At 50.2% G+C, this 19854-nt stretch overlaps 2 protein-coding genes across 2 annotated transcripts; one reads left to right on the top strand and one right to left on the bottom strand.

Moving 5' to 3' along the window:
• Window positions 1-535: 535 nt before the first annotated feature.
• Mettl27 (methyltransferase like 27) lies at window positions 536-10180 on the top strand. Its single transcript, XM_048433809.3, has 6 exons — window positions 536-666; window positions 925-1051; window positions 1518-1646; window positions 2602-2737; window positions 4246-4338; window positions 9751-10180. The coding sequence occupies exons 2-6, from the start codon at window positions 929-931 to the stop codon at window positions 10029-10031; spliced, it is 762 nt and encodes a 253-aa protein (XP_048289766.2). The 5' UTR covers window positions 536-666; window positions 925-928; the 3' UTR covers window positions 10032-10180.
• A 7655-nt stretch (window positions 10181-17835) lies between these two features.
• On the bottom strand, window positions 17836-19641 carry LOC125400200 (claudin-4). The gene has a single exon (XM_048434015.3). The coding sequence runs from the start codon at window positions 19432-19434 to the stop codon at window positions 18802-18804; it is 633 nt and encodes a 210-aa protein (XP_048289972.1). The 5' UTR covers window positions 19435-19641; the 3' UTR covers window positions 17836-18801.
• Window positions 19642-19854: the final 213 nt, after the last annotated feature.

Genomic DNA, 19854 nt, shown 5'->3' with positions numbered 1-19854 from the left:
CCCACATGGCGGAAGGGGAGATGAGACTCCAGAAAGTTGTTCTCTGACCACCACACGCAATCCCCAAATGAATAATTTTTGTTTTAATACTGTAGCCCGGAGCGGCAGCACAGGGCTGAGAGGCAGAGGAAGGGGGTTCTCTATGAGCTTCAAGCCAGCCTGGTCTACATAAAATCCCAAGTCATTCAGGGCTATAATGCAAGACCTTATCTCTAAAAAATTGTTTATTTATTTGTGAAAAAACAAAACCAAGTCTAGCGATGGTGATGCACGTCCTAATCCCAGGACTCGGGAGGCCGAGGCAAGTGGATCTCTGTGAGTTCGAAGCCAGCCTGGTCTACAACGTGAGTTCCAGGACAGTCAGAGTTATTACACAGAGAAACCCTGCGCGAAAAACAAAACAAAACAAAATTCGACTGGGAGAGTTTGAGAATTTGCCAGGCAAGAAGGACCAGAGTCTTCCACTCACTGGTTGAAATAAGGGGCGGATTGTCAGTATTTTGCTTTGATTGGCTGTTTTCTCTCACAGAAACCGAATCGTCGCGTGCTGGAGGCGGGGCCAGACGCTCCGTGCCGCCCCTCCTCCAGTTCCACAGCCCGTCTGCCCTGCAAAGGGGGAGACCTCGCAGTGAGTTGTGAGCTTTCTGCTCCTTGGAGACCCTTGCGGTGAGAAATACCCCCGATCCACGCCCAGGGGTGACAGTCTGAGGTGCAGTTCTCATTCCCTGCACAGGAGTACCCACTTTGCCCACCCTCCCCCCCCGAAACAGTTCCATGGTATCCAAGTTAGCTCCCGCCATTTCCCACTCAGGGGCTTGTATGTGACGTGGGAAGGAGTTGGAGCTCTGGTAACCTCCTCCACCGGGTGAGGGAGGACGGGAGACTGTGGTGGACCTCGTCACAGGGTGGGTCCTGTCCCCACAGGAGGATGACTCGGGAGGAGGCTGGGAGGCTGCCCCAAGTACTGGCCCGTGTCGGGGCCTCCCACGGCATCATCGACCTCGCCTGCAAGCTCCGCTTCTATGACGACTGGGCTCCAGAGTACGATAAGGTGAATGCACGTCGGTCCTTAATTTTGGGGGCCCAGATTGTGTTTTTATGTGCAAAGCGAGAGTAGTACCCGCGCATCCCAGGGAAGCTGGGAGCTGGCCCGCCCCTACTGGCCTCTAAGCAGCACCTCTAACTCTGGACTGGACGTCCCCTAGTTGAGTTAAGAATGACCCACCTTAACACTGCCACCTAGACAGGGAGACTGCCTGCAGGGGGCGCTATTGAGACATCACTCATATAGACAGTTGAGCTTAGAGCTGCCCAGCCAGTAGCCAGTTTCTGCCGGCTTGAGTCCCACAGGTATGGGGTCCCTTGACAGTAAAAGACACCTCAAGCCTGGAGGCCCCAGAAGGACCTAAACTCCAACACCCATCAACTCAAATCAGCAGGTGCGTAAGCACCGGACAAAGTGCGCCCTCCAAACTCTAGGGCACCAGAGGGTGTTAGACTAAGTGTTCTGTCCCCAGGATGTGGCTGCATTGAAGTACCGAGCCCCCTGCCTTGTTGTGGATTGTCTCAGTCGAGCCCTTCCGGGCCCGCCCCAAGATGCTCTGATCCTGGATGTGGCCTGTGGCACTGGCCTGGTGGCCATGGAGGTAAGACCTACTGGGACGGTGATGCCCTGACTTCCTTTCAGCACCCAGGGCCTCCAACATGCACTGCAGAATCAGCCCTCAGCCCCTGGCTAGTGGACTGTAGGCAGGTTATCTGCCATACACAAACCCAGTCTCTCACTGGGGGATTCTAGCCAGGTACTTGTCACTAAAACAAGTACCCATGCCCCAGCCTTCACTGGAGGATTCTAGGCAGGGGCTATACCACTGAGCCACACCCCAGCCCCTCACTAGGGGATTCTAGGCAGGTGCTCTACCACTGAGCCACACACCAACCCCTCACTGGGGGATTCTAGGCAGAGGCTCTACCACTGAGCCACACACCAACCCCTCACTGGGGGATTCTAGGCAGGTGCTCTACCATTGACTCACACTCCCAAACCCTTCTTTGGGGATTCTAGGCAGGTGCTCTACCACTGAGCCACACCCCAGACCCTCACTGGGGGATTCTAGGCAGGGGCTCTACCACTGAGCCACACACCAACCCCTCACTGGGGGATTCTAGGCAGGGGTTCTACCACTGAGCTACACTCCAGCCCCTCACTGGGGGATTCTAGGCAGGGGCTCTACCACTGAGCCACACCCCAGCCCCTCACTGGGGGATTCTAGGCAGATGCTGCATTGAACCACACCCTAGCCCCTCACTGGAGGATTGTTGATGAGCCCTGTACCAATGAACCACACCCTTGGCCCTTTAGTTTGCCTTTTATTTTGAGAGAGGGTCTCTCTAAGTTACCAGGCTGGCCTTGAATTTAGGATTCTTCTGCCTCCGTCTCCAGAGTTAGCTGGGATGACAGGCCCGAACCACCACATCTAGTTCTCCACCACTCCTTAACCAAAAACCCATCCTCTGTCTCTGGCTTGTTGGTCACCACGTACAAGGACTGAGCTGGGCAGTAGCAGGGTGAGCCACGATCCATGCCACCTTCTCTCCCAGCTGCAGGCTCGGGGCTTCCTCCAGGTGCAAGGGGTGGATGGAAGCCCAGAAATGCTGAAGCAGGCCCAGGCTCGTGGCCTGTACCACCATCTCGGCCTCTGCACCCTGGGCCAGGAGCCACTGCCCAACTCTGAAGGTACTTCCCGTTCCCCTCCACCCTCACCCCCATTGCCAAGAGCATTCCCTACTGTCCAACCTCCATCTTCACTCTGGAGCCCTATGTGAGCCCTCTCGCTAAGTCCTCCCCTCCCACCCACAAGTGCCTGAAGTCCTACTATATCGTGACATCTTGATTGATTGCTTGTCTTTTTTTTTTTTTTAAGATTTATTTATTTATTGTGTATATGGTGTTCTGCCTGCATGTTTTGCCTACACCCCAGAAGAGGGCACTGTTTTTGTGGAGAACTCAAGTTTTGTTCCCAGCATCCACACCAGACAAACTCACAATGGCTCAAAACTCCAACTTCAAGGAACCCACTGCCCTCTTCTGAACCAAAGGGCATTAAAGGCTTATACACATATCCGTACACATATATACATAATTAAAAATAAAAACAAAGTGATTCGAGACCAGCCTGGTCTACAGAGCTAGTTCCAGGGCAGGCTCCAAAGCTACAGAGAAACCCTGTCTCAAAAAACCAAAAAAAAAAAACAACCAACAACAACAACAACAAAAAAGTGAGCTTGAGACAGCTAAGCAGTTAAGAACACTTGATGACTTTGCAGAGGACCCGGGTTCAATTCCCAGCACCCACATAGCAGCTCACAACCTTCTGTAACTCCAGTTCTAGGGAAGGTGTCTGTTACCCTTGTCTGACCTCTGTGGGTGCTATATGCAAGCAATGCACAAATATATACTCAAACAAAATACCCATACACGTCAAATCAAATTTTAATTGATTAGTTAATTAAAAATAAAATAATTTTTTAAAGCAGATTAAGGGAAGAAGGGTTTTCTTTTGGTCCCAGGATCTGGGGAAGCCATGGCATCAGGAGCATGAGACAGCTGAAGCCAGGAAGCAGAGAGGTGAACACTGGTTCACCTTAAGTTCTTTTTTTGTTTGTTTGTTTTTGGTTTTTGTTTTTCGAGACACTGTTTCTCTGTAGCTTTGAAGCCTGTCCTGGAACTCCCTCTGTAGACCAGGCTGGTCTGGAACTCACAGAGATCCACCTGCCTCTGCCTCCTGAGTGCTGGGATTAAAGGCGTGTGCCACCACCGCCCGGCTCAACTCAAGTTTTTTTGTTTTTTTTAATATTTATTTATTTATTATGTATACAATATTCTATCTGTGTGTATGATGCCTGCAGGTCAGAAGAGGGCACCAGACCTCATTACAGATGGTTGTGAGCCACCATGTGGTTGCTGGGAATTGAACTCAGGACCTTTGGAAGAGCAGGCAATGCTCTTTACCGCTGAGCCATCTCTCCAGCCCCCTCAACTCAAGTTCTTGATCTTTGGTCCAGAACCCCAGCCACGGGATGGTGCCGTCCTCCCCTAGGGCAATTTTTCTTGCTAAATTAACTCAATCTAGGAACTCCCTCACAGACAAGCCCAGGGATTTGAATCCCAGATCCTGTCAAGTTGACGATGAATCGTTAGATGAATCGTTATCGTCACACTTCTTCACCCCGCTCCACACGCAGGGACTTTTGACGCGGTGATCATGGTGGGTGCGCTCAGCGAGGGACAGGTGCCCTGCAGTGCCATTCCTGAGCTCTTAAGAGTCACCAAGCCAGGTGAGTCACAGTCCAGCCAACCCCTCCCCAGAGGCACACCCCTTCCCCCTCTCCACAACACGCAGACCCTGGACTCACACAGTGAGGAAGGGTAGGGCATTGTGTAGGGTTATCCACCCCCGCACAGCTTCCCAGTTTGCCATCTGCCAGTTTGTGCTCCACCCTGGCTGCCACCAACAGAAGCAGGCCTGGGATAAGGGCAGACAGGTGGCCAGCTCACCTGCTATCCATAGACAGCTAGGAAGAGCTCCACCCTTCTGGCCTTTGTTCCCTTTCTTAAACAAATGGCATCGGCACTGAGATCGCTTCCCTAACAGACTGCAGTGACAGTTGGGTACAGTCACGTCCCTGGGGCCCTGGCACACAGTAGAGGTCAGTTCAGCTCCATCTTCCGGTCCCCTTACTGATTTGGGACCTCCCTCACTCGAATCCTTTCCATTGTCTCCCTTTCCTGGCATAGGTCCAGGTCTGTTCCTACAAGATGACAATGGGGACAGCATGAATCCAGTCCACAAACGGGTGGAGCAACCCGGGACTTTTCTCTTTCTTATGGTGCTGGGGATGGAACTCCAGCATCAAGTGAGCTTCATACACCACAGTCCTTCACTGGACCATTCTAGAAAGAAGCTCTACTGCTGAACCATGCTCCCAGCCCCTCTGAGGGATTCTACCCAGGTGCTCAAGAGCTGAGCCACACCCCCAGCCCCTCACTGGGGGATTCTAGGCAGGTGCTCTACCACTGAGCCACACCCCAGCCCCTCACTGGGGGATTCTAGGCAGGTGCTCTACCACTGAGCCACACCCCAGCCCCTCACTGGGGGATTCTAGGCAGGTGCTCTACCACTGAGTCACACCCCAGCCCTTCACTGGGGGATTCTAGGCAGGTGCTCTACCACTGAGCCACACCCCAGCCCCTCAATGGGAGATTCCAGAGGAGGCAGTAAGGACTCAGCACTCAGTATGAAGTTGCTTTTTCAAGGGTTGGATGCAGGTATCCACAGAAGATGGGGTAAGGAGTTGCCTAGAAGAAGTCAGGAGGGAGGAGATTAGAAAGATCCAGAAGAGGGTCTACCTGCCTCGCCTGGCCTGAGGAGGAATGAGGAAGCCGTGAGATAAAAAATACTCCCTCTCACAAACCCCACTCCTGAAGCTAAACCTAGGCATGTCTGGGCAGGATTCTGTTCCGGAGAGGCCAACAAAAGGTAGGCCATCAGCTGGGTCATCAGTAGCAGCATGGGTTGGGCTCAGAAGCACCGGAAATGCCCGTGGCATGAACCTAAACAAAACAGGCTCTCCTGTTCCAGCCTGAGCCCTGTCACCACCCCCAGCAGTACCGTAGCCCTTCCTCAACCAGTCTGCCAGAAACTAGCCATACTGGATACACTGCAGCCGCTTGGACAAAGTCCCTCATCCCTCCAGCCACCCCTTCTTGGGTCAACCAGGCTTATTATTATTATTATTATTATTATTTAGATAAGGTCTCACTATGCAGCCCTGGTTGGCCTCAAACCCATAGAGATCTACCTATCTCTGCCTCTGTCTCCTGAGTGCTGGAATCAAAGTTCTGTGCCAGGATGGAGAGATGACTCAGGGTTTTGATCACCGGCTGCTCTTGCAGAGGACCCAGGTTCAATTCCCAGCACCCTCATGACAGCTTGTAATTGTGTGTGCCAGTTCCAGAGAATCCAGTGCCACACCCTTTCCGGTTGCCCACCTGTACCAGGCACACATATGATACATATACATACATACATGCAGGCAAATACTTATGCACATAAAAGTAAAGTCATCACACCCAGCTTTTTTTCCCCCACAAAGAAAAGGAGGCTAAGAGCTTGGATCTCTACAACTCCAACAAATTGGGCCCAGCCGCCCATCCCCAATGGACCAATTTGAACCTTGGCCTTGAACTCAGATCTGCCTGCCTCAGTCTCCTGAATGCTGGGATTAAAGTGTGTGCCACCATTGCCACACTGAACACTTTTAATCCCAGCACTCAGGAGACTGAGGCAGGCAGATATCTGAGTTCAAGGCCTAGTCTACAGAGTTCCAGGACAGTCAGGACTACACAGAGAAACCCTGTCTCATAAATAAACAGATGATAGATAGATAGATAGATAGATAGATAGATAGATAGATAGATAACCAACCAAGTAATAGTGAAGAATAGTAAAAGGGGATTTATTCAGCATGGCCTGTTTTGGAAGAGGAGTAAAGAAGACTTGCTCACACACCAAGCCCCTCTTCCTAGTCCTGACAAGGAGTTTAGGTTTAAGGAGGGGGCAGGAGTTTCCATAGGAAAGCAGTCCCGATCAAGATATGGTCCTGCCTATCACTGGCCCATCAATGTCTGGGCCCAATGTCTCAATGACAAGAGTCAGGACAGTGTGAACTCTCTTCAGGGAGAGAAGTTCCTTGCTAGCACCAAGCCTTTTTCTTCTTCCTGCCTGAGACTCCTGGGGAAATTCCAGTTTGGCAGAAGCCCTTGTCATGCTACGAGGTCATGCTATAGCCTGGTGCAGCCTGGGAATCACTGTGTAGCCCAGATTCAAATTCTGAGCTTTCTCAGGGCTAGAGAGATGGCTCAGTGGTTAAGAGGACCCAGGTTCGATTCCCAGCAAATTTTGGTGACTCAAACCTTCGGCAACTCCAGTTCCAGGAGGTCCAGTGCCCTTTTTTGGCCTCCATGGGTACTACACACACGGTGCACAGACACACATGTAGGCAAAACACCCATAAATAGAACAAGTTTTGAATAAGCTCTCCGGGTTTTGTTTAAGCTTTGTTTTCCTTCCAACCTGAGCTAAACACTGGAGTAATAGGCCTCAGCTGCCATCCTTGGCTCAGCCAAGGGTTTTGCACCCATGTGTGCACACAGACACACACCTGCACCCTGTTCCATGACACAAAATTGTCATTTCCTGCCGGGTGAATTATAATTTGTTTTAATAATAAAAACCCTAAATCAGATACAGGGGTGAATGTTGAAAAATCAGAGGAGCAGAGCAGCCAGCCACTAGTTTTTTTTGTTTTTTTTTTTAATTCATGTATTTATTCCACAGTCAAATAAATCATGGCTTAAAGCCATAGCATTATTGAAGGAGAATTTCCGGTCCAGCAGTCTAAAGCACAACACTGACCAGTGTTCTCTTTTCTGTGATGGAGACATAGCATTTCACGAAGGAGCTTGGTGCAGCAATAACCCTTTGAAACAAACTGCCCAACAAGCAGGCAAATTGCAAATAACTTCCATGAACATTTCACTGCAAGGTGGAAAAGCCCCCAGAAGGCTAACTCGAAGCCCTCATTTCACACGTCTGACCTCTCCAGCTGCTGTCTTCCTCCCTCGGTCACACCTAAACCCAGAAAGGCTTCTGGAGTTCCTGCTTCAACACAGCCTCGAGTCCCGGAGGCCCTGAGCACAGGCTGCCTGCCATTAATGCGGCGGCGAGCCTCTTCCATCCAGAACCTCCAGGGAAATCAGGAGCGCAAATACGGCCCAGCGTCACCGCCTCAAACAATAGTTTTAACTGTCGAATGAGCGCTGACGTCTGAGCTGAGAGGCATTTCATAAACAACCAGAAAGCCTGTGCTCTTATCTTTTCCTTTGTTTGCAAAAATGTTAGTAAACTGAAAACTCAAAAGGTTTGTGTCACAAAGTAAACCAGACCTCCCCCCACCACCACCCCGCAGGCTAATTCCTTTGTTTGGGGGCTGCGAAGCCACATGGTGGGCGATCAGGTGGTAGATGGCCCCTCCTATAGTCAGCAGTCAGCGCCATGGTAGTCCGGTAAAGCATTTAGTGAGGAACGCCTCCGTCTCAGATGGGTGGGCACACCGTCAACCTTCTGGACGAACTCTGCAGCTCGGGAACTTTGTTCTTCCCAGCACAGTCATTTGCTGGCACTGTGGAGGTCAGTTTAGCCGGGTGGCAAACATGATAGGCGGTGCTTCCGTGGAAACCGCTGGCTCCAACCCCTCTTATCCCAGGTTCTCATCCTCTCAGTTCTTATGAGCTGTGCATTCTCCCCAAGGAAGCTCAGTTGTTTTTACTACACTGTTCACGACTGCTTCAGTTTTGGCCCTGTGAGGTAGGAATAAGCCAGAAAGCAGCGTTCCTCTGCGGCAGCGGTTCTCAACCTGCGGGTCGCAACCTCTTTGGAGGCCAAATGTCCCTTTCACAGGGCCATTATTCTAAGCAAGGTTTTCCAGCTTCACGTTCGTTCAAGCTTTCTCGTGCTACTCTGAGCAATGATTCAGCGTCAGCTCCTGTGGACTATACGCTTCCGAAGCCCAAACTCCAGCCAGCTTCTGCGTAAAACCGCTAAACTTGTAGCGCATGTTGCCTGAGCCCGGCTTCACACAGCCGTTGCCTGTGCGACGGCCCTAGAGAAGGCCAGCCACTAGTTCTTACCTCTACTGAATCCTCAGAACCAAGGGGGATTCTATCTCCATGAATACTCAGACTAAATGCCTTGAGCTCCTGTCTCCTCCTGCCTTATATTCCTCTCTCCACCCAGCCAGATGCCTTCCTGTCTCCACTTCGCTAGTGCTAGAATTAAAGGCCTGTGACTTCCAAGTACTGGGATGAAAGGTGTGGGCCACCGCCCCCTGACTCTGATCCTTTTAGACTTGTGTAGCCCAGGCTGGCCTGGAACTCACAGAGATCTGTGTGCATCTGCCTCCCGAGTGCTGGGATTATAGGGTGTGCCACCACTGCCTGGCCTCTATGGCTAACTAATGGCTAACTCCATACTCTGATCATCAGGTCAGGCAAGCTTTGCTAAAGCACAAACAAAATATCACCACAATTCCCCTCCCCTTGCTATACCTAAAATAAAGAAACAGTACCACTTAGGCACAAAGAAGTGAAGGGTCTTCCCAAGGAACTGCCGTGACAGGGGACTCTGCTTAGTGGAAGAGCTCAGTGGTAATACACCTGTCCAGAACCCTCCAGTGAGGGGCTGGGGGTGTGGACCTGCCTAGAACCCTCCAGTGAGGGGCTGGGGGTGTGGGCCTGCCTAGAACCCTCCAGTGAGGAACTGGGATGTGGACCTGCCCAGAACCCCCAGTGAGGGGCTAGGTGTGTGGACCTGCCTAGAACCCCCAGTGAGGGGCTAGGTGTGTGGACCTGCCTAGAACCCCCAGTGAGCGGCTGGAAGCATAGCTCATCTGTAGTATTTTTTGAACATGTTTGAGGCCCATGTTTTCATCTGCGATCCTGAAAAAAAAATTGTTTTTTTAAATGAAGGTCATGGAAGACCATCAGGTTGAGGAAAAGGAAGAGGATTCCTGGGGTAGGCAACTTTAAGCACCAAACCCTGGAGGTGGGAAGCTGGCCAGTAATTGAAGTCTTGAGCAGGGACACCCCTGTCGCCCTCCAGCTCAGTCCCCTCCCCCACCTCTCCCCAGGTGGACTCATATGTCTGACTACCAGGAGCAACCCATCCAACCTTCCCTACAAGCAGGCGCTGGAAGCAGTCTTAGACTCCCTGGAGCAGGCTGGAGCGTGGGAACGCCTGGTGGCCCAACCTGTGGAGCACTGGGAACTGGCCACCTCCGAACAGGAGACGGGGCTGGGCACCTGTGCTAATGATGGCTTCATCTCCGGTATCATCTACCTTTACCGAAAGCAGGGGAGAGCCCAGGGTAAGGGAGGGAGGCCCAGCATCCTGGCCCCCGTTGACCACTGATCCTCTGTGTGTGGCCTTAGCCTGGCCTGTCTTCTTGCCCTTCTCTTTCTGTAAAAATGGGTCCATCTTGTTAGGAGATCCTGCTGGTCAAAAGTTGCAGTCTGCCAATGGCCTGGTAGCTTTTTCCAAGCTTGGCCACATGAAGGACTCTCTGCCAGCGGGGGCTTCTAGTGCCCTTCTAACCTTCTCTAGAGGATGCTTGCCTTACCTCAAGGATGACCCTTGATATAGTTGCCTACAACTGATGCTCTTCTAGCCATTTTGGTAGGGCCCTGCTTCCATTAAGCCAGCTTTGTGATATGAGTGTGTCACTTAATGCAAATTAGGGTTTGTCTCCAGGTAGGTTTCCCAATCTTATATATTTCTATATATTTCCTATATACTTTGGAATAAAGTTGAGTTGTCTCACTAAGTCATCTGCCGGAAGGCTATCTCATTGATGTCCATCTGAACTCTGTTCCCTGCTTCTGCCCCTCCATCCTCATGAACCAGTGACCAATGATCCCCGAGGAAGAAGGAGACCCACACATCTTCCCAAACCTGCCCATTAGGGATGTTCTGCTAGATTTGCCCCAAGGGGACTGAAAACATCCCTCTGGTTTCTTTGGATCCAGAATTCAGGGACATGGGGCTAGAGTGAGCTCCGTGGGTAAGAGAGCTTGCTCTGCAAAGCCTGAGAAATTGAACTGACATCCTCAGCATCCATGTAAAAAATCGTGACTTGCCTTTATGTATCCTGAGTTACCTGCATGTAACACCACCGCTGGGGTCAGAAAATGGGTGGACCCAAAATGGTCAGCTTTCAGCTCAGGGAGGGGATCCTGCCTCAAAGTAATAAGGTCAACAGCAGAGATGACAGAGAGAAAGACACCTAATACCAAGCTCTAGCCTCCACGTGACTGCACATGTGTAGATGTCCCCACACACTCGGGTGTCAGAGCTACACACATACCTGACATAGAAAAGAAAAATAAAAGGAATGAAGAGACTGCTATCTACTGTCTCACAACCAAGTTCCATCTCAACCCCTAGCAATACGACAGTCCCTGATGCAATGATTTTGCAAAAGATATTGAGTTAGAACCAGCAAGGTGGCCCAGCGGGTAAAAGCACGCTTGCCACCAAACCCAGTAACCTGAGTTGGATCCCCAGGACCCACATGGTGAATGAGGGGAAATGACCCCTACAAGTTCTCCTCTGCCCTCTACATATTTACTACGGCGCTCACACATGTACTCATGCTCTACACACACACACACACACACACACACATAAATAGAAAAAAATATTAAGGTGTCAGTTTAACCAGTCATCACACGTGTGTTCGCAGCATTTGCGTGGTTAAGAGGATCATAAATTAAAGGCCAACCTGGGCTACACAGAGAGGAGACCTTGTCTCAAAAAGATAAGGGGGCCAGAAAATTTGCTCAGCAATTTGCTCACTCAGTGTGCCAGGCGTAGTGGCACTTTGAGCCCAGAACTCAGGAGGTGGAGGCAGGAGGATCTCTGAAACGGGGACCAGCCTATCTACAAGAGTGAATTCCAGGACAGTCAAGGGTACCCAGAGAAAGAAACCTTGTCTCAAAAATACCAACAACAACAAAAACGAACACTTTCTTCCAGCAGAGGACCTGGTTTGGTTCCCAGAACCGACGCTGTAGCCCACAACTGTCTGTAACTCCAGTGCCAGGGGATCTGATTGTAAAATGAATGTAAATTCCAATCACAGTTCTCCCTCCTACCCCTCCTCTCATCCTCAAAATAAAATATTATTTTCAAATGGAAACAAAACAACAAATTTTAAATGAACAAATGTTGCATAATATTCATTTACACTGTGTAGATGTGTCTTTGCAAAGGCACCTTCTGATTGGTTTAATGAAGAGCAGAAAGGCCAATAACTAGGCAGGAAGAGGTTAAGCAGGACTTCCAGAGACAGAGAGGACTCTGGGAAGAAGAAAGACCGAGTTGCCAGCCAGAAGCAGAGGAAGCAGGATGGGCAGTACAGAGACGCCAGGGAGACACTGAAGAGGCTGGCTGGACATGTGGTACAGAGTAGAGATAACCGAGCTACGTGGAGGACATAGATTAATGAAAGCAGCTTAATATAAGTTATAAGAGCTAGCGGGACAAGCCTACGCTAATGGCCAAGCTTCCATAATTAATAATAAGTCTCCATGTCATTATGTATGAGCTGGCAGTCCAAATTAAAAATCCGACTACAAATAAATAAAATTAATTTTAAGAGATGTTTATTTTAAAACCTCAACTCAAGTTAGGTATGATGGAGACAGAAGGATCAGGAGTTCAAGGTCAGTCTCCATTACATAGGGAGTTTAAAACTAGTCTAGGCTTCTGGTGTGGGAGAATTGTCTGTATTCTGTCAATCATAGTTTAATAAAACGCTGATTGGCCAGGCAGGCAGTATAGGCGGGAAAGCCAGACAGGAAGTAGAGGTGGAACAAAGAGACTGGGAGTATTCTGGGAAACAGGAAGCTTCCAGTTCTGCCCAGACCACCAGAGAGGAAAGACGCAAGCTGCCCAGCTGGAAAAGGTACTGAGCCATGTGCTAACGTAGATAAAGATAATGGGGTAACCTAAGTTATAAGAGCTAATAAGTAGCCTGACCTAATGGGTCAGTTTATAATCTTATGGAGTCCTGTGTGTGATTTTCTTTGGGGCCTGCCTGCTATGGGGTACTGGGTGGGACAGATACCCCAACAAGCCGGCCCTCATGTTACAGGCTTCTTGAGAGCCTATCTCAAAGAAATAAAACACAGGCTGACAAATTGGCTCAGTGGGTACAGGTTCCTACTATGAAGCCTTGCAACCTGAGTTCAATCCACAAGACCAATGCTGTAAGAGAGAAAACCAACTCCACAAGTTTGACCTCTGACCTTCATACGTGTGTTATGGAAAACATAGTCTCACGTTTGTACATAAACACACACACACATGGCGTAGGAGTTCCTTCTGTTGCTTTCATTGGTTAATGAATAAAGAAACTGCCTTGGCCTAGTTGAGAGGACAGAACTTAGGTAGGCGGAGAAGACAGAACTGAATTCTGGGAGGAAGAAAGCAGAGGCATAGAGAAGCCATGGATTCTCCACCTCAGACAGACACCGGTTAAAATCTTGCCAGTAAGCCACAGCCACATGGTGATACATAGATTATTAGAAATGGGCTAAATCGAGATATAAGAGTTAGCCAATAAGGAGTTAGAGCTAATGGGCCAGGCAGTGTTTAAATTAATACAGTTTCTGTGCAGTTATTTTGGGTATATGCTAGTTGGGCGTCTGGGACAAACAAGCGGGCCCCCTCCAACAACACACAATAAATAAGTCAATAACTGTAAGTAACATTTTTTTAAAACAAATGGCAGGGCTGGTGAGATGGGTCACTAAGTAAAGACCCTTGCCCTGCAAGGCTGGTTGTCCGACTTTGATCCCCAGAACTCATATAAAGCCAGAAAGAGAGAACTGATCCCACAATATTGTCCTGTGACCTCCACACACATGCTGTTGGACTGGCACCCACATACACATGTATACATACACACAATGATTATAACAATAATTTTGGGGACTGGAGAAATGGTTCTGTGATTAAGAATGCTTCCTGACTCCCCCAGAGGACAAGAGTTCCATCACCCACATGGGGGGGACCACAACTGCCTGTAACTCCAGCCCCACAGGATCTGATACCTTGGACCCCCTAGAAGGCACCTGTACTCACACACACACACACACACACACACACACACACACACACACAGAGACGTAATTAAAAAAATAATAAAAATAACTGTTGGGCAGTGGTGACACACGCCTTTAATCCCAACACTTGGGAGGCAGAGGCAGGCAGATCTCTGTTAAATTTGAGACCAGCCTGGTCTACAGAGTAAAAAGTAAATAAATAATGCAAAAAAAAAATTTAAAAAACAGGCAGAGAAGATGGTGAAGCCTGTGAAGTACTTGCTATGCAGATGTGAAGTTCTGAGTTCAGTTCAGGTCCCCAGCATTCAGTTTTTTAAGGTAGTCCTGGTAGCACATATCATAATCCCAGTTGGGGTTGCAGAGACAGACAGGAGAATCCCTGAAGCTCACTGGCCAGTCAGTCTAGCCAATTAGTGAACTCTAGGTTCAGTGAGAGACCTTGTCTTAAGATAGATAGATAGATGATAGATAGATAGATAGATAGATAGATAGATAGATAGATAGATTGATAGATAGATAGACAGACAGACAGGGTGGAGAGTGAGCAATGATACATGATATGTTCATATCTATACGTGTGTACATACACGCACGTAGGCACACGCACATGCATACACACACACACAGGTACGCACGTGTACACACACACACACACATACACACAGACTGTCTCAAACCTTCCTCCATAAAGGGAATTTCAAGGTATTTATGAGACAGACAGGCTCAGAGGGTAACTTGAGTTCAATCTCCAGGACTCACATGACCAAAGGAGAGAACCAGTTCCAGCAGGTTGTCCTCTGACTGCCTCCAAACACGTGCACAGAGCAACAGTAGAAAATAAATAAATGTAAAAAGAGAGAGAGAGAGAGAGAGAATTTAAAGACAAAGAAATAGGGTGATGTGCTTTGTGTGAGAAGGTGACTTATTCAGAAAAGCATGGCTTCGCCTGATCTGAGACTGTAGTCTGGGGCCCCACAATGTCAAAAGAATTTTCCTTGGACACTCTACAGCCCCAAGCAAAGAACCTGGTGGCTTCAACCAGTTTGAGCTAGGCAAGACCACATCCAAACAGGGCTAGAACAGAGCAAAGTAAACAATTGTCCTACCACTCCCCCAGGTTATTTGTGGCTAAGCTAACCGGGGAGGGGGGGCAGAAGCTAGGTCAGCTTGGAACAAAGAGCTATGCCTAGGTTGGCCTGGTTGTACAGGTCCCAGACACCTGAGAAGCTGCGGCAAAGGGATACAAAGTTTAGGTCTTGCCTGGGCTATGTAGTAAAATCTAAGCCAACCTGGACCATCTGGTGACACTCTATTTCAAATAGTTAAAAAAAAAAATGTCTAGAGGGGCTGAAGAAATGACCTTGAGGTTAACAACACCAACTGCCCTTCCAGAGGACTTGGTTCAATTTTGAACACCCACACAGCCACTCACAGCTGTCTATAACTCTACTTCTAGGGGATCTGACAAAACACCAATGCATATAAAATAAAAAAAAAATTTTTAAATCTAGAGATATAGAGCACTTGCTAGAATCCCCTATGAGGGGCAAGCATTTGCTTCAGCGGTGGTACGGTTGCCTAGAAACCCTGGGCTCTACCTCTAGCACAGGGGGTGAGGTAAACTAACTTTTTTATCTTTTTTAATATTTATTTACTGTATATGTGTACATGAATGTGTTCGTGTGCCACGGCATACATGCTTATGGAGGTCAGAGGGCAACTTGCAGAACCATATGGGCGCCACAAGGAAATTTAGGTCACCAGAGTTGGCAGCAATCCCCATTACCTGTGGAGTCATCTCATGGACCCAAGAAAGGAACAGGATGTAACCGCTCCTTTGTGATAAGTGCAGGCCTGGTGGGCCTTTAACGGGCTGAGGTCTAGCAGGAGTCTAAAGCCCTGGTTCTGCAGCAGCCGCTCCTGGAACATCTAGGACTACTTTACAGGCCTGTGTGCCCGCACAACTTCCATGTTAGGCAGAGCTGGGGCTTGAACCCAGAGCCTCTGGTATGCTAGGCTAGCCCTTCATCCAGAAGGTACCTCCCTGCACCTTGGGGAAAGGAGAGTTGTTGTTTGTTTTGCTGGTTGAGATTTTGTTTTTTGTTTTCGTTTTGAAACAGGGTCTTACTATGTAGCCTTGGCAGGTCCGGAGCTCCCTATGCAGACCAGATTGAGTTCAAACTCACAGAGATCTGCCTGCCTATGCCTCAGGTGCTGGGATTACAGGTATTCAACACCACACTCGGCCACCTAATTTTTAAATGTTTAACTAGGAGGTGCAGATAGCTCAACAGTAGAGCCCTTGCCTGACACAGGAGGCCCTGAATTTGGTCCCAAGTACTAGAGAGAGCGATAAAATTAACTTTGGAAGGAAAATGGAACGTCTGGAGTCTGTCACTGAGTCTCAGGTAGCCCAGACTGGCCTCAAACTGGCTATGCAATGAAGGGTGGCCTCAAACTCATGATCTTCCTGCCCCTACCTTCTGAGTGCGAGTACCTATCACAAGCCACCATACCTGACTTGAAAATGCTTTGATAATTTCCTCACAAGACTTGGTTATGCCCATGGAGTCAAGAAGGGGCAAGCAGGCCAGTGAGGTGGCTCAGCCAGTAAAGGCACCTGCGGTGCAAGCCTGGGGCTGTGGGTTCTGCCCCCAGACCCACATTAAAAGGGAAGAGAGGGTCGACTCCACAAAGTTGTCTGCTGACCTCAGATGTGGATCCGAGCCACACTTTCACGTGAACAAGGGAGGACTTAGTTTCCTTCCCACAAAGAACTGTGGACTGGGGCTCAGGACGAGAAAGCTTGCAAGCTTTCAAGTGTTCAGGAAACGCTGGGTTCCTTCCCAGCACTGAATAAATTCAGCACCAGAGAGGTGAGCGGTGGACGTAGGAGGATGAGGAATTCAAAACCATCCTTTGCTATGGAACAAGTTTGAGTTCAGCCAACAATACATGAGACCTTGTCTCAAAAATCAAAGTGGGGATCCAGGCCTGATAGCAAGGGCCCTCAAAGACAAATCTTCCAGCCTCGGCACCTCAAAAAAAAAGGGGGGGGCTCGCTGGTGACAAATCCCGGCACTGGGGAGGTGGAGGCAGGAAGAGCAGTTCAAGGGCAACCTCAGCAACACAGCTGGAAGCCAGCCTGTGCTGCGGTAAGACCTGGTCTCAAAATAAAAACCCAAAGGGATTGGGATGGCAAAGTCCAGGCCTGGCTCAGGATGCCCTGTGGCAGTTGTGGGTGTGGGCTTAAGTACCTTGGACATCCAGGGCTGTGGGAGGACCCTGTAGGGAGGAGGCTGCAGGGCGGACTTGCCAGACCAGAAAGGTTCAGGAGCAGGGGAAAGGACATTGCAGGCTTCGGGACTGGATAAAGAAGGCAGGACAGTGGCACCTGCTGAGTGATCTGGGGAAGATGAGCAGACCAGCCTGGCTGCTCAGAGAAAGGGAGGTAAATGCGGGAGAGACTCCCATCTGTGGTCCCCCTCACCAGCTTTCTCCCAACAGACCTGGACATATGAAGGGCTTACCATCATGGTCGTGCACAAGAGATTGAGGCAGGAGGATTGCCTTGAGTTTGATAAGTCTGGACTTTATAACTGTGACCCTGTCTCAAAGAAAGAAAGAAAGAAAGGAAGAAAGAAAGAAAGAAAGAAAGAAAGAAAGAAAGAAAGGAAAGAAGGAAGGAAGGAAGAAAGAAAGAAAGAAAGAAAAGGGCTCAGAAGAAAGAAAGAACGAAAAAGAAAAAGGCTCAAATATGTAGGTCCCCCAGATTAGAGCTAGTTCTGATTTTTACCATTCTCTGATATCACTCTTTGAGACAGGGTCTTGAGTAGACCAGGCTAGCCTTGAACCTACCATGTAGTGGGGGTTGACTTTCAAGTTCTGGTCCTCTTGCTTCTGCACTTGGTTTATTTGGGGCTGAGTATGGAACCCGGGGTTTCAGGTGCCAGGCATACTCTCTACCCACTGAATTTCATCTTCAGCCCTCAAAAATCACTTCAGCTTCTCCCAACAAAGCCTCCCGTGGACCGCCCTCCCCATCCCTCCAGCCCTGTCCCATCCACAGAATGAGAAGAGCCCAGACCTTCCCTGTACACAGGTACCATTTATTGTAGAAAATAATAATAATTACAGCTGTGAATAGACCTTAAATTACAAAACAAGAAACCACAGAGAAGGCCGGGGAGTCCCGGGAGACTCCCTGCTGCCACGCCATTGCCCCTCATATCTGCCCCAGACTGGCCAGCATCCCTGAAATTGACAAGAGTAGGGAATTCAGAGGGGCCATTCAAGACGCCCAAGGGAGCAGGGTATTTAGTAAGACAGTACCAGAAAGGGGTGGGGACAGCCTGGGCTGCTTCTAGGTCCCCAGCACCGGCACTCCCCAGACCAGTTTAATCCACCTCCACCCTTCCCTCAAACCCGTCTATCCACTCCACAGAACTCCATTACGAGGGCAGGTGGGTGGGTGAAAGCCCCGGTCATTGTCAGTCACTAGGGTTCCACGGCAGAACCCACCCTCAATGGCCCCCTCAGTCAATCACCCATCACGCCAAGGCTCCAGGTAGGATCAGGTGTGCTCAGAAACACGGGGCTTAATGGCAAAAGTGGCGCCGGTGTAACAGATGTGAACAGAGAACGTGAGGATAGAAGAGGGTCAGCGGAGGTGCCAGCATGAGCAGGACATCCTCTGGAGGACCCACGAGTCACAGCTGAGCTATCCCGGCCAGCAGGACCCAGCGACCCCCTCCACTGCGGTACCCAGCAGTTTCTGCTTTCAACTCCGGATCCATGAGCAATTTGGATGTCGGCAGCAAGGAAGTATTTTTACATTCATCCTTGCCAGAGAAAGGAGCCTTGAGATGTGTCCAAGGGGGGGGCAGATGGTTCCCCAAGCAGAAACTTAGCACAAGCCGGGCTGGCTGTCCCCAGCAGTTAGTGTGGCCCACGGCAGGGCAGGTCCCGAGGGAAGTGAGGGGTATCACAGGTTCTTGTGAACTCAATCCGAGAAAAACGATGAAGGTAATGGGGACATAGCAGAGTGGCCCACCTTACACGTAGTTGCTGGCGGGAGCAGAGCGGGCGGCGGAGTACTTGGCGGAGTAGGGCTTGTCGTTGCTGCGAGGTGGGCAGTTGCAGCAGAGCAGGCCTCCTCCCAGGAGCAGCAGCCCAGAAGCCGCCCAGCCTATGTAAAGCGAGGCCCCCATCTCCCTTTTCTGCCCGGAAACCACTAAGGGATTGTAGAAGTCGCGGATGACGTTGTGTGCGGTCCAGGATACAGGCACCATAGCGAGCAAGGCTGCCACGATGAATACGGCGCCGGCTCCTATCATGGTCTTGGACTTGGTGGTCTCGTCTTCCATGCAGTTGGTGCACTTGCCTCCTACCACTGAGAGAAGCATCCCCACCGCAGCCACGATGATGCAGACGACTATGAGGGCTCGGGCAGCTTGCAGGTCCTGTGGCAGGGCCAGCAGCGAGTCGTACACCTTGCACTGCATCTGCCCGGTACTTTGCACCACGCAGTTCATCCACAGGCCCTCCCAGCTGGTCTGCGCCGTGACGATGTTGCTGCCGATGAAGGCGGTCACCCGCCACATTGGGAGCGCACAACTCAGGATCGCGCCCAGCCAGCCCAGGACCGCCAAGGCGATTCCAAGCACCTGTAGTCCCATGGACGCCATCGCTCAGCCTCTGCAGGGGTCAAGGTTGGAGATCACAAAAGAAGTCTCTCTCTGAAAGGTATAGAAGTCCAAGGGCTGAGAAAGCTTTTTTCTGGAGAGCCTCAGGGACACGAAGCCAGTCAGAGTTGCTGACTCGGGTACACCAGCAACCAACACTGCAACTCCTTCCTGCCTGCACCTGCAACCAGCACAGGAGGCCACAGGTGCCGCAGTTAAAGCTCCGTGGAGGAGGGGCGGAGGCAGAGGGAGGGGTTTCAGTCCCCAAGGCCTCTCTCGGGACCAGTTTCTCTGGATTCCTGAACTCGGGCCAACAAAGGCGTTCTGAGGCTCCAATGTGGGCCCCTGAGTCACCTGCTAGTATCACAGGAAACTATCATCTCCCCCAACCCCCAGGCTCAGGCTGAGGTCAGTCGAGAGACA

Source organism: Myodes glareolus, chromosome 2 (assembly GCF_982192425.1).
Source record: "Myodes glareolus chromosome 2, mMyoGla1.1, whole genome shotgun sequence".
Taxonomy (NCBI): Eukaryota; Metazoa; Chordata; class Mammalia; order Rodentia; family Cricetidae; genus Myodes; species Myodes glareolus.
The sequence above is the reverse complement of the archived record's forward strand: the minus strand, read 5'-3'. Positions and strand labels throughout refer to the sequence as shown.

What these genes read in the sequence shown, in the direction of transcription:
- Mettl27 (XM_048433809.3), top strand. Translation starts at nt 929, where the DNA reads ATGACTCGGGAGGAGGCTGGGAGGCTGCCCCAAGTACTGGCCCGTGTC. An exon ending in GGGCTCCAGAGTACGATAAG is followed by an intron (nt 1,052 to 1,517) that starts GTGAATGCACGT and finishes TTCTGTCCCCAG; the next exon opens with GATGTGGCTGCATTGAAGTA. An exon ending in CTTAAGAGTCACCAAGCCAG is followed by an intron (nt 4,339 to 9,750) that starts GTGAGTCACAGT and finishes ACCTCTCCCCAG; the next exon opens with GTGGACTCATATGTCTGACT.
- LOC125400200 (XM_048434015.3), bottom strand. Translation starts at nt 19,434, where the DNA reads ATGGCGTCCATGGGACTACAGGTGCTTGGAATCGCCTTGGCGGTCCTG.